General features: G+C 58.3%; 1 protein-coding gene across 7 annotated transcripts in view; it reads left to right on the plus strand.

Annotated features, from left to right (window-relative positions):
* Positions 1-13649, plus strand: part of ZFR2 (zinc finger RNA binding protein 2) — a 48810-nt gene that overhangs the window by 20207 nt on the left and 14954 nt on the right. For 4 of the 7 annotated variants that reach the window (XM_042250153.2, XM_042250154.2, XM_042250149.2 and 1 more), the window contains exons 2-11: positions 1514-1733; positions 2658-2778; positions 3169-3372; positions 3478-3764; positions 6321-6503; positions 8246-8486; positions 9874-10034; positions 10771-10890; positions 12059-12448; positions 12914-13104. In XM_042250153.2, the coding sequence (XP_042106087.1) occupies positions 1514-1733; positions 2658-2778; positions 3169-3372; positions 3478-3764; positions 6321-6503; positions 8246-8486; positions 9874-10034; positions 10771-10890; positions 12059-12448; positions 12914-13104 (2118 nt within the window). The remainder of the gene's footprint in view (positions 1-1513; positions 1734-2657; positions 2779-3168; positions 3373-3477; positions 3765-6320; positions 6504-8245; positions 8487-9873; positions 10035-10770; positions 10891-12058; positions 12449-12913; positions 13105-13649) is intronic. The other 3 variants (XM_042250155.2, XM_042250152.2, XM_042250151.2) reach the window with 2 other exon arrangements.

Here is a 13649-nt window from a genome sequence, read left to right on the forward strand (position 1 = left end):
ATTCTTTTTTATGACTGAGTAATACTCCACTGTGTGTGTGTATATACATATATATGCATACCACATCGTTGTGTATTAATCTGTGAATGGACACTTAGGTTGTTTCCATGTCTCAGCAGCTGTAACACTGCTGCTGAGAACACTGAGGTGCATGTATCTTTTTGAATTAGAGTATTTTGTCTTTTCTGGATATATATCCAGGAGTGGGGTTGCTGGATCATATGGTAGCTCTATTTTAAAGAATTTATTTGTTTTTATGTTTGTATTTTGGGGCTGCATTGCACAGATTGTGGGATTTTAGTTCCCAACCAAGGACTGAACCCAGGGCTTCCCTGGTGGCTCAGATGGTAAAGAATCTGCCTGCAGTGTGGGAGACCTGGGTTCAATCCCTGGGTCAGGAAGATCCCCTGGAGAAGGGAATGGCAACACACTCCGGTATTCTTACCTGGAGAATTCCACGGACAGAGGAGCCTGCTGGGCTATAGTCCAATGTGTTGCAAAGGGTTGGACACGATTGAGTGACTAACACACACACACACACAAGGATTGAACCCAGGCCCTTGGCAGTGAGAGTATGGAGTTCTAGCCACTGAGCTGCCAGGAGATTGCTTCTGTTTTTATTTTTCAGGGAATGTCCACGCTGCTCTCCATAGTGACTGCACCAGTGTGCATTCCCACCAACCGTGCAAGAGGGTCACGAGAACTGACTTACATGATTCTTATTGAAGTTGGCCTAAAATCTTTGCTGATACCCTTCCCCGATATGTGGGCTTTTAAATTTGAGCACTCTCTACGGGTTGGCTGATATTTAACAGAGTAAGGGCTGGGTCCGAATAGAGTACCTCACTCATCACCTGTCCTCAGAGCTCCTCAGCTACACAGTAGCGACAGACCAACAGGTGGACTGACAGCCAGCCAGCCAGTGCCTTCTCTAAGGGCCAAAAGGTGGGATGAGGTGAGGCAGACAAGAAGCCTAGGCTCTGGGCTTCTTACGGGCTTCCCTGGTGGCTCAGATGGTAAAGAATCTGCCTGCAATGCAGGAGACGTGGGTCTGATCCTTGGGTCGGGAAGATCCCCTGGAGAAGGGAATCACTATCCACTCCAGTATTCTTGCCTGGGAAATCCCATGGACAGAGGAGCCTGGTAGGTTACAGTCCATGGGGTCACAAAGAGTCAGACACAACTAAACAGAAACACACACACACACGGCTTCCTGCAGAGCAAACTGTGAACAAGAGCTGGTTCTTGTAGGTAAAGAATTCTTAGTTTAGTGTTCATTGACCTTCCATGATTTTCCTGGAAATGGGGACCAGGCTGGCTCCAACTTAGCAGGCTTGCTGTGAGATTGCGTTAACTCGTGAAGAGTGCTTCCAATGGTGCCCACGCTCCCAGGAAGGTCTTGGACGGGGAGCACCCAGAGAGCTTATGCCTGGTGTCACAGGCATTTTTTGGCTCAGTGCAGGTCCTTCTGGACTGGGCCGGGATCTAATGCTGTGTTCATCTGCGGTTCCAGCGTCCCGCCTCCGTCAGCTTTCCCCCTCCCTGCTGCTGGAGCCAGCTTGCCCACACAGCCTGCTCCTGGACTGGGCCCAGCCCTGATCCCATTTCCGGAGGCCGCCCAGCCCCCCGGGCCAGGATACAGTGGGTACCAGCCCCACTCCGGTCAGGACCTCGGTTATAGCACCCAGCCCCAGGAGCCTATGCCAGCTGCCACCACAGCACCCTCCTACCAGGTATCAGCCACTTGTCTCTGCCCAGCATGGCCCTTCCTTGAGAACACAGTCGGGGACAGGTCCCCACTCCTAATGCCCCCGCCTCTGCCCATAGAGGGCATGGAGAATGGGCTCCTCCTGGCTGGGCCCTCCCGGTGCTGACCCTGAGCCCCAGGCCTGTAGATCGGGCAGTTGTGTTCCCACGCTCCATGTGGCCCACCCCCCACCCCCCAGCCTCTGTCACCCACAGCTGGTTCCTGACTTGCTCAGCCAAGCTCGTACCCATCTGGCTCCATCTCCTTCCTCCTTATCTCCCCTTTGCTTCTCCCAGAGCCCTGGGACTTCTCCAAACCCACCATCCTGAGCTACTGCCCTGTTCCTAGGGCCTCCTCCAGCTTCTCGCCTCCATATCATCCCTGGTCCACCCCGTGGCTGGAATCCCCCTGTGAACCAAAATCCAGCCCTGCTCCCTGCCATCCCAGATCCTGCCCGCAGCCCCTGCCCGCAGCCCCTGCCCACTTGCCCACCCAGCCCCTCTCCTGGCCCTCTTGGACCTCTGCTCTGACCACCTTCTGGGTTCTCTGCAAGCCTACACACTGACCCCCACCAAGGCCTCTGGACTCTACTGACCTGACCAGGAGCTCTGTCCTGGAGTCGCTGCATACCAGCCTCCTTGTCACTGCCCCTCCGAGGAGCCGTCCCCAGCAGCCCATGTCCTGTGGGACTTTTGCTCTCAGATATGAGGTTCTGAGGGAGCAGGCCACGGCCCTCTCCCTGGTCCCTCATCCCCAGGTCCCAGAGCAGAGCTTTGGTACAGGGCCGGAGTTCAGGAATCCTATGGATGCGGGCCTGGGACGGGTGCTGAGGGAGGGTGCCTCACGCCGCCCTGAGCACCATTCTCAGGGCCCTGAGCGTGCCCTGTGTTCTCTGTGGAAACCCACTCAGGACAGTTACAGCTACGGACTGTCGACAGCCACCAGTGGCTACGAGACCAAACAGTACCCTCCGCCTGCTGCCAGCCATCAGCTCCCAGCCACGGCCACGCTCTGCCCGCCAGGTGGGTCAGGTAGGGGCCAGTGTCCTTGCTTATACAGGAGGGACCCTGGGAAAGTCCCATTTCAAACTCCGGATTCATAGTGCGGGAGTAGGGTGGGTATGCCCCCAGGTCTCCGCAGGTCAGTGGGCCAGAGGATGCAAAGGGAGGGTGGGGAGGGGAGGCAGAGAGACTGAAGTAGAGCTGGGAGTGGTTTCCCAGGAGGCTTTCCCAGGATGGAAAGAGGTGTGTTTCATGGAGAACTTAGAGATGGAAGAACCGGGGTCTCTGGCCTCCAGCACCTCTCAGACACCTGGGCTTCACGGCCAGCTAGCCACACCATCGCCTATGTGGCTCTCACTGTCCACTCCCGGGACCCAGGGCCACAGGGCTGACTCTGCAGAGGCTATGCTTGCTCTCCAGGGACCCAAGGAGCCTACGGGGGCGGTGGGTACGGCCAGGCACAGCCCCTGCCACAGATGCCCACCGCCGAGGCAGGGCCGCCAGCCAGCGTCGCTTGCTCCAGCTACACCTATGCCCCAGCCAGCAGCGCCCAGCCCATGGCCTCCTCCGTCCCCGCCCTGCCGGCCTCATCGTCCTTCAGCGCAGCCTCCGCCCCATACACGGGTGAGCACATGGGCACAGGCCACTCCACTGCTTGCTGCTGAAATGCATGTGGTCCTTCTCTCAAAACCAACCATCTTACCCTCTCGCTCTTCTCTTCCTTCTTAGGACCAAGCTACCCGAGCTATGACGCGTCCTCCTACTCCGTGGCCAGTCCTTACTACCCACCGCTACTCACCCCACAGATGCAGCCACCGCCGCCGCCACCCCCACCTCCAAAGCCTGTGGACTCATCCCAGTGGGGTGGCCCAGGAGGCAGTCCCAGTGCCAGCTGTGCCCACAGCATCGCCAAGAAGCTTCCAGTTCCCAGCAAGCTGCCAAGACCACGGACTGGCCCCCAGCCACTCCCACTTCACTACTGTGACATCTGCAAGATCAGCTGTGCCGGCCCCCAGGTCAGGCCCCCATTCTGGCCCCTGTGGGGAGGCCCAGGGGAGCCCCCTGCCCCCATAGTGGGGGAGCCCTTCCTCATCCTTGCAGCCGGCCAGAGGGCAGGGCTGTTACCTGCCCAGAAGAGGCTTGTAAATAATTTGCATCATCAAGTGGGCATCAGCATGGCCTTAAAACTGCCTGATGTTCTCGTGGAAGACATGAGAGCCAGCCCAGCTCTGGGTGTGGGCAGCAGCAGCGTAGTCTCGCACTCTGAGGCTGTCTGCAGCAGGGAGGCACTTGTGCCCCCTCCTGGACATGAGGGCCAGTGGATGTAGCTGGTCACAGTGGAACTTTGCTGCAGGGCCGGACAGGCAGGATTGTGTAGGAAGGGCCATGTAAACAGGCCTGCAGCCAGGTAGGAGCAGCACATGTGTGTGCATGTGAGTGGGCCTGTACTGCTCTGTAGGCAAAGGCCCTCCCAAGCCACAATCGCAGGTAACCCAGCTTGCTCCCTGCAGAGGTCATCAGACACTAGGGCTCGTCAAGCTGCCCCTGGAGGCCTGTAGAGACTCCCCATTGTGGACTGCAGAGACTTGGGAGGCACCCACGCCTGTCTCCTCCAGCCCAACTTCCTGGCTGAGGGTCAAGGGCCAGGTCCCTCACACTCAGGACCTCGACGCCAAGACCCCCAGCTGTCTGTGGTCCTTCCCTCCTCAGAGTGCAGGGCACCCCCACTCCTTGTGCTTCTTTCCACTGCATGACACTCCCTTAGTGAGACATTGGCTTTCCCTGTTCCTTTCTTTATTTCTCTGCGTGACTTTAAATTTGCATCGTGAGGATTCTTGGGTATGGTCACCAGTCAAACACAAGGTCTGCACTGTGATTCTAGACCCTTCACAGCATCACACTGAGCAAACGTGGGACGCTCCCCTCGAATGTGGGAATGGGACGGGGTGTGGGCATGTGAGCATCACCCGAGCAGTGTCAAGGTCTCTCTGAGCCTTGTCTCCCATGGGACTGGGTTTGCCCAAGCACATCACCACTCGACATAGCATCTGGCACATAGAAATGTCAGCTCCTGTTATTCCCAGCTTTTTGCTAATGTTAGCAGCGCTTAGCAGTGGGTTCACATGTGGTTGTAAGAAAAACTGCAGGGAGGCCCACCAGCCCTTCTCCAGAGCCTCTAGTGCTGACGTTTGTTGGCCTTGAACCCATCTGCTTAGTCAGATGCCCCTAGTTTTACTAGTCTCAGTTGCACCCGTGTGTGCCTTTGCACGTGAGTGTGTGCGTGCACATGGTTTGCTCTGTGCAAGCTCATCACTTGGGCAGGCTTGCGCATCTGCCGCCGTCACCACCACCACCACCACCAAGTCGGGCATTGGGATGGCATAAGCCGTGAACACATGCTCTTTCTGCGAGGTGTGTTCTGAAGTAGTTTACCATTGGCACCTTGGTGTATCCCTTTCTAGGCTGGTCTCTGTCCATAGGCTGTTATGTCATGTATGTGTTTGTGTGTGTGTGGACGTTCACGCGTGTATGTGTGTGCATGCGTATATATGTATGTGTGTGCATGTGTGTGTGCGCACATGCATGCACACGTGTGTGTATGCGTGTCCTGTGGCTTAGGTAAAGACAGATGCCTATGTTCCAGGAGCACTGCCCCTACTCCTGTCCCTGCCTCCTTACCCGCCCTCAGAACCAGTCAAGATCACCAGTGCCTTTGGTATTTCCCAGAGGCCTTTCTGCTCTGAGGGTTATTGGCTCTTGGTGTGGGTAGAGGACATGGTGTTAGCAGGCCCCCTTCCAAGAGATGAGTCAGGACTGCCCTGTGGACACTCGGTCATGTGTCTGGTATCTCAGGTGCCCTGGGGCAGGAGCGTGGGTCTGTGACTCACGAAGTCCCCTCTGGCGTGGATTCACGGTTAGGAAGCAGTGCGCTAATAAGAAGTGTGTCCCATGTCTTTCTGGTAACATGTGTCCTTGCTTGGCTTCCGAGGTCAGATTCTGAAAAGCTGGAATATTTTTTCAAGCAGCCTCCGAAACTAAATGTGTCATCCTTTGAGGATGCTTGCTTCAGAAACTCACTGATTTTTAGAAGAAAGAAAACTTACGTTTTTCAGTCTGAGCTTCTAGGTCTGTTGCCTGGACTTTATTATTTTTGTTAAGATTTTATTTATTTTGTCTGTGCTGGGTCTTCATTGCTACGCAGGCTTTTCTCTAGTTGTGGCAAGTGGGGGCTACCCTCTAGTTGCGGTGAGAGGGCTACTCGTTGCAGTGGCTTCTCTTGTTGCAGACCACAGGCTCTAGGACACAGACTTCAGTAGTTGTGGCGCACGGGCTTAGTTGCTCTGCCACATGTGGGATCTTCCCGGATCAGCGATTGAACCTGCGACCCCTGCATTGGCAGGTGCATTCTTAACCACTGGGCCGCAAGTCCTGACTGGGCTTTAAAAGGTGGTACACAAACCTCTGGGAGGCCCGTGAACAGAGGGCTGGGGACATCAGACCCCTGGGAACTGTGGGGACATGATGCTGGGTGGGCACACCCCCATCAGGCCGCCCTCGCTCTCTGCCAGCAGACATACCGCGAGCACCTGGAAGGGCAGAAGCACAAGAAGAAAGAGGCAGCCCAGAAGATGGGTGTCCAGCCCAACGGCAGCCCGCGGGGGGTGCAGGCGCAGCTGCACTGCGACCTCTGTGCCGTGTCCTGCACCGGGGCAGAGGCCTACGCTGCCCACATCCGGGGGGCCAAGCACCAGAAGGTAGGACCCTGCGTGGAGCCAGGCCCACTCGGGACCCAGAGGGGCATCTGCTGACGCGGGGGGGCACGGAGACAGCAATCCACAAAAGGCAGCTCTCCCCTCAGGCCCGCATGTCCTCTTTCCTCAGAAACCAGCCCCTCCTCCCAGTTACAAGAGTCACACCTGCCCCTGAGCAGAAGCATTGAGCTGGACCCCATGCCTGGCCCAAGAGGAGACTGCTCCAGGCCCTCGGGGTGTCTTGTGTGTTTATGCAGTCCAGAGTCTGTATGTTGATGAGATCCAATGGTATAGTCCATTTGGGGGTCCTTATTTATTTAAAAATCAAATTAAAGTAGTAAGTTTTCATATTTGAACATCCGAGATTTAATTGATATTATTTAGTATCCCAGGGACGGGGGAGCCTCGTGGGCTTAGAGTCGGACACGACTGAAGCAACGCAGCAGCAGCAGCAGCAGCAGTATCAGCATTTGCTATATTTATTACTATTTTAGTATCAGCGTTTTCTTATGGCCTTAGAAATGCTTGTAGTATGTCATTTTATGGGAAGTGAACAGGGTCCCCCACCAGAGAGGAGGTAGGGTCCCCCTCCCTGGGGCCTCTTTTTTTGGCCCAGAGGTGGTTTTTGGAAATCAGCAAATCTCCCCCAAACAGTGTCATGAACCTGGTAGGTGACGCTCGCCTTCCACGTGTGCGCTGAGGGCAGGAGGAGAATATTCCTGGCAGGAGGCCTGCTTGGTGCTGCCCTGAGTGGTTTAGAGTAAGAGGGTTGGGAAGGCCCCTGCCCTGTCCACAGAATCCCCTCCAGCTGCCCCAGCCCACCTGCTGTGCTCCATCCTGCCCCAGGGCCTTTCCTCGAACCACCCCCGCCCCCCAACAACGCGGCTTTGCCAGCCCTTCCCCAGCCCCCTCTGCAGGCTGGGCCACCCTGAGCACCCGTCCTGTCCCCTGCCCCAGCTCACCACGGGCCTCGTCCCACAGCCCAGCTGGGACAGGCTCTTGAATGCCTGAGTGAACCCGCAAACCCCACAGAGGAAGGAGCAGGGGAGTGTGGAGAAGGGGCCCTGGCCTGATGGTCACAGGTGTGCAAGGGGAGAGCTGGGGCCCAGGTGGGGTGGGCTGCGGGTGTCACAGCTCGGTTTGCAGGCTGGAACTTGCTTCTGGGGACAGGAAGCCCTGCAGGAAGCCCCAGGGTGGGGGGTGGGGTGGGGGGCAGGTTTGAGCTGTGAGCGTCAGAGACTTGGAGCCCATGAACGTGTCTGAGACGGTCGTCAGTGCAGATCGTCCTTGCCAAGTGGAGCTTCAGCACTTAAATGCCTTGGAGGGGTCAGGCCAAGGAGGGGCTATGACCATGTCCTCGGTGTATGAGTTCCCCCAGAGCGTGGACCTGTGCTATGGGCGTACACACGGGTACCTTGGAGCCCCCGACCCCTCAGCGCATTCACCCACACGTGCCTGGGGCTGGCCCTGGGCTGGTGCTGGGAGTGCAGAAACCAGCACAGGTGTAGAGTGTGGAGTCTGGGGTTGTGTTGAGGTCCCACCTGTGTATGACTGGTGGGTACCTCCTAGTAGGAGACAGCTTGGGAAGGCCCTCCCTGGGACATTTAATGGGTGCTGGGGAGGGGGCGGTGACAGACCCCCCTCACTTGCACAGGCTGCCAGCTCCCCACCCCCGCAAGCTGCTCCGCCCGCCCCTGAGGAGGTTGGTCAGGCGGGAGGGGCCCTGATGGGCTGGTCTGTTCCAGGTCTTCAAGCTGCACACCAAACTGGGGAAGCCCATCCCCACCATAGACCCTGCGCCGGCCAACCCCCACTTGGCCCAGGCCCCCAGCACCAGCCAGCCGGCCTCCATCCCTGTCACCGTCACCGCAGAGAGCGCCCCCGCAGCCTCAGCCAAGCCCGCGGCCCCCGCCAGCCCCAGCGTGTGTGCCCCGAGCAGGCCACCACCGCCCAGGAGACCGGCCACCTCGAAGGCCTCGCGTGTGGGTACGGCTCTGCGCCTCACAGCCACCCCAGGCGAGCCTGAGCTTCAGAGACTGGCCATTCGATTCACAGTGTGCCATAGCTTCTGAGGAGGCAGGACCTCTGATGGTTCTCTGCGGGATTCCGGCCAGGCGGTGCCTTCTAGCACCTTTAATCCACCTGGGGAAGTGTGGGCAGTGAGATAGCAGCTTCCATTTTCTCTCTGGAGCTTGGGACCCAGCGGGTGCTGGTCACACTCCTGAGCCCTATCCTGGGCCTGGAGTAGCCCCTCGATGGCCCTGGACTATGTGCTGGATGCAGCCCCCTGCCCCCCAGGTGTTCTGATTACTTAGGTGGGCACCAGGAGATTAAGGTGGGCTCCTCTCAACCCCGCCTCCCCTCAGGTGTGCACCCTCCGCACCTGTCGCTGTGACCGAGGCCCTGCATGGCACGGGCACATAGGCTTCCGTGTCAGGAGCTCCACTGACTGCGTCGTGTGCAGGGCCTGACTCTCCCCCCACGATGCTTTAGATTTGTCATCAGTCCCACTTTACAGATGGAAGAGCTGAGGTGTGGCAAAGCACTTGGCCCTGGGCCTCCTGGCAGTGGAGGTGGGGTTCTACCCCAGTGTGGGACAGTCTCTGCTCTCCACCACCACATTTGAGGGATGAGGGGCTATTTTATTTTGAGCCTCAGCAGGACTGAGGTTTGAACAGTCATGTGATAGTGAAGATATAAAGCAGTTTTGGTGACAAAGAAATGTCTCCCTAGTAGCTTAGTGGTAAATAACCTCCCACTTTACAATGCTGGAGACATGGGTTCAATCATTGGTCCAGGAAGATCCCACATGCCACAGGACAACTAAGCCTGTGAGCCACAACTACTGAACCAGTGCTCCAGAGCCTGTATTCTGCAACAAGAGAGGACACCCCAGTTGAAAAACCCGTGCCCCACAGCAGAGTAGCTAGCCCCAACTCTCCGCAACTAAAGAAAAGCACTGGCAGCAACAAAGACCCAGTGCAGCCATAAATAAACTAATTATTTTTAAAACACATTATTTAAAAAAAGTCTCTCTTCTGGGGGTCAGTGAACCAAGGTCAGTGAACGTGACCCTGGTCCACCTGGTGTCCACTGTTGACTAAGGGCTGCAGACTGTGCCGTTGAGAGGGGGTATCCTCCAGTGAAAGGCCTACAACCCGGGCCTCCCTGTGGACCCCCGCTCTCCAGTGTGACCCGAGCTGGTGGGTGAGGTTCTCAGGACCACAGACCCCACAGGATGACGTCACAAGGGGATGAGAGGGATGGCGGGGGACCTGGTGGCCTTGTGTTGTATCCTTCCAGTTGATGGGCCAGGAGCTGGCCATGGTTTCTGGCTGGAGCAGGCTACAAGTCATGAAATTCTTCCCTCCAGGGCCTCCTGCGCTGCCAGCAACCAACTGCAGAGCCCCCCACGGAAAACCGGCAACCCCCAGATCAGAGAGGCCCGGGGAGCCGTCCACCCGAGGAGGCTCTACAGAAGCTTCTGGAAGCAGCTGTGAGGGGCAGCCGGTGGGCCCAGGCTACGTGGAGGAGGTAAGAGCTGGATGACCATCACGCATCTGGCCAGGCCTGGTGGGGCCATGCCTTGAGACTCGCACACCCGCCTGGGCAAATAACCCTGCAAGCCAGCGTCACTGGGATCTCACTGGGAGCCCTGGGTGTGGGGCTTCAGATCCCGGAAGGAGGTCTGAGACGGACGGAGGCATCTCCTGCTCCCAGGCAGCCCCAGTTCCTGCAGGAAGGAAGGTGGCAGGAGGGATCTGTGCCCTGGAAATCCACAGGCATGTGACTCTTGGGCACTGGAGCCCACGTGCCCCCCAGGCACCTGCCCAGACACGCGGTTCCTTGTGGAGCTCGGGTTCTGAGCCCTCTGCCCCCATGCCCACAGTCCCTGCCTCTAGGTTTGTGCATGTTGGCACTTTTTCTGTCCTGGAGTTCAGGCTCTTGTTCAGTCCACTCAGCACTTCAGTTTTGTGCCCTGAAAAACAGCCACACCAGGCAGGCTTCCTGGTGGCAGCCCCAGGAAGGGGGTTGGTGGGGGCAGGGAAGGAGGATGGGATGACGGTGGCAGAGGTGGTGGCAAGAAGGGCCAGGCTGGCAGGATGTGCTGGTGAAGGTCACTCCTCTGAGAGCATTAACCACAGGACAGACAGGAAGCCAGTGCCTGGCCCGGAAGGCCCTGGGGGCAGAGGCTCCTGTTAGAGCCCAGACCTGCAGTGCAGGGGCCGTGAGGGTTGCAGGTGGTGCTCAGCCAGGTCTTGTGTCTCAGGTGTGCAACGAGGAGGGCCGGGTGATCCGCTTCCGCTGCAAGCTGTGTGAGTGCAGCTTCAACGACCCCAACGCCAGGGACATGCACGTGCGGGGACGCCGGCACCGGCTGCAGTACAAGGTGTGCCCCGACAGGGGGGCAGGGGGGCAGCTGTGCCCTGGACGCCCTGGCCCACGTCTCGGAACGCACCCTGTGCCTCTGTGAGTCTGAGTCCCTGGGCCCTTCAGCACCACGGGCTCGACCAGAGAGGCCCTCAGTTGCCATCACGAGGCCTCAGGTTTGCCAGGGCAGGCATGCACACAAGTGTGTTTAGACACACGTGACCCTGAGTGCGTGTGTGCACAGCACAGGCTATGACCCTCATGAGAGACAGTGGCTTCTGGGCATTTTTCTCTTTGAAGCAGCCTGTTGAGCTATCACACGCCACGCAGCCGGCGCACGTGAAGCGGCTTTAACTGCATTCACAAATGTGTACATTCAGCCAGCAGCTCCATCTGATTCCGGAGCAGTCCATCAGGAGCCCCAGTCCCTATCGTCAGTCATACCCCCACCCCCTCCCCAGCCCTTGACAACAGGAACCCACTCTCTGTGTCTGCGGACCTGCCTGCTCTGCACGTTTCCTGTCAGTGGAGTCACACCCTGCGTGTCCTTCTGTGTCAGCTCCTCTCACTGAGTGGCATGTTCTCAAGGTCCGTCCACATGGTAGCGAGGGTCAGGGCTTCTCTCCTTTTGGGGCTGAGCGCTGCTCCGTGTGTGGAGGGGACCGTATTGTGTGTGTTTCGCCACTGAAGCACACGTGTGTTGTTTCCACTGGTGATTAATCCTTAGACACCACCACACTCTCTGAGTGAGGAAATTAAGTGCTAAAATTGAAGCCCAGCGAGTGAGTTAACAATTCTATTTACAGTATACACTGGATCTCACACAAACGGTGTTTTCTGAATTACTCTGTTTGGGACGAGCATCTCTGGCCAGTCCTCTGAGAACAGCGTGACCGCTGGTGGCACCTTGCTTCAAGGTGTCTCAGCACCTTCTTCCTCTGGCTCCTCCATGAGACGTCCACATGGTTCGCTCGGTGTCACGTCTGTTGCTCTTTGAGTCAGCCATGGTTTTGTCCTCATGGTTTTCTGCCATGGCTTTTGGGGGACAAGGAGTGTTGAGACTTCGGGACTGAAACTCACCGTTGTCTAAATCCAGTGGAAGGGTGTTGTCAGATGGGTGTCCCCCAGGCCCCGAGTTTCCCCCCTCCCAGCATTCTCATCTGAATGAAGGTCCCCGAACTTTGCAGAAAAAAGTGAACCCTGACCTCCCGATCGCGGACAAGCCCAGCACACGGGTGCGCAAGCTCGTGGAGGAGACACTGCGGAGGCAGCGGCAGCTGACCAAGAGGCGGCTGGGGGAGCTGCGGCGCTGGCACAACGAGACGAGGTGCAGCCTCGGGGCCCTGCGCGGTGGGAGGGCTCCCCACGGGCTCCCCAGGGCCCCAACGGGACCACCTCACAGTCCTGCCGCCCCTCAGGGCCCCGAGTCCCTCTCGTCCCACAGGCGCTACGACTTGTGCAGGAGGCGGCTGGAAGAGGGGCTGCCCGTCCCAGACGCACACGCAGGACGCCCGCTGCCTGACCAGCACCTGCCTGCCCTCAGGAGTCGGCCAGGGGCGCCCACAGCCAAGCCTCTGGTGGGTGGTGGCCGAATGCCTCGGAGTGGCGGACGCTGCAGGGACCGGAGGGCCTCACCGCCAGCCACAGCGGCCCCTCAGCTTCCTGAGACCTCAGTGGCCACATCCCTCGGAAGCACGGAGGCGTCTGACTGCCATCTGTGGGGACTGGGCGGGCTGGGGGGAAACCGTTGAGGGTGCCCTGCCGAGGGAGGGGCCCCAGCTGCCCCCGGAGCCTCTGGCTCTGAAACTCGAGAGCGTTCTCTAGGGAGCCCAGTGGTCTCCCACTCGGCCCAAGCTCCCCACGGCTGTCGGGGCTGAGGTCCTCCCTGTTCCACCTCCCCCTGGGCCCTGTCACTCCTCTGGCTGGCTCTCCGGCCACTGCTCGCCAGTCGCACCAGCCAGGCTCCAAGGGCCCCCACGGCTCCCGAGTGCCCGGGACCTCTCAGCCTGCCTGTGACAAGACACACACACCTCTCCCCACAGCCCACAAGGCGGCCAGAGTCCAGCGACGACCGGCATGTCATGTGTAAGCACGCGGCCATCTACCCAACGGAGGAGGAGCTCCTGGCCGTCCAGAAGGCTGTCTCCCATGCGGAGCGTGCCCTCAAGCTGGTGTCTGACACACTGGCTGAGGAGGACTCTGCCAGCCCGGAGCCCGAGGGCGGGGACCACAGGTGATGGACGGCGCCCTCCTGTCCAGGGGCCCAGAGGCTGCTGATCCCCGGCTGGGTGGGCAGGGGTCAGGGTCCATGCAGGAAGTGGCAGCTCCAGTGCCAGGAGGCTTGGTGTCTTCGGGGCCTGGGCTTTCCAGCCCCCTTCAGATATCGCCCCAGGAGGCTAGGAGCTAGCCAGGAGGCTGGGAGATCAAAGGGGTTTATAGTAGTCCCAGCCAAGGAGAGCAATTGTTCTTACACCGGAAGTCACTTTCCTGTAGAAGGCGAGTCTAGAAATGTGGTTTGCAGAGGATTAGCCGCCTCTGTGTCCTCACCTGTGACACAGAGACCAGTGGGAGGCTTGAGCAGGGGTGCCACCAAGCACTGAGCATGTGTGTGAATCATCTTTCCAGCTGCCCGACCATCAGAAAACGGAAAGTCCCGGCACCTCATAGTGAATCATTGCACGGTTTAGAGAATCCCAAAGGACTTAGCTTTTCCAGGTCCCCCATCTCTGGGTAGCTTCCCTTTCATTTACCGTTTTTGTTTTTGTTTTGTTTTGTTTT

The sequence above is a fragment of the Ovis aries genome, chromosome 5 (assembly GCF_016772045.2).
Source record: "Ovis aries strain OAR_USU_Benz2616 breed Rambouillet chromosome 5, ARS-UI_Ramb_v3.0, whole genome shotgun sequence".
In the NCBI taxonomy this organism is placed as follows: Eukaryota; Metazoa; Chordata; class Mammalia; order Artiodactyla; family Bovidae; genus Ovis; species Ovis aries.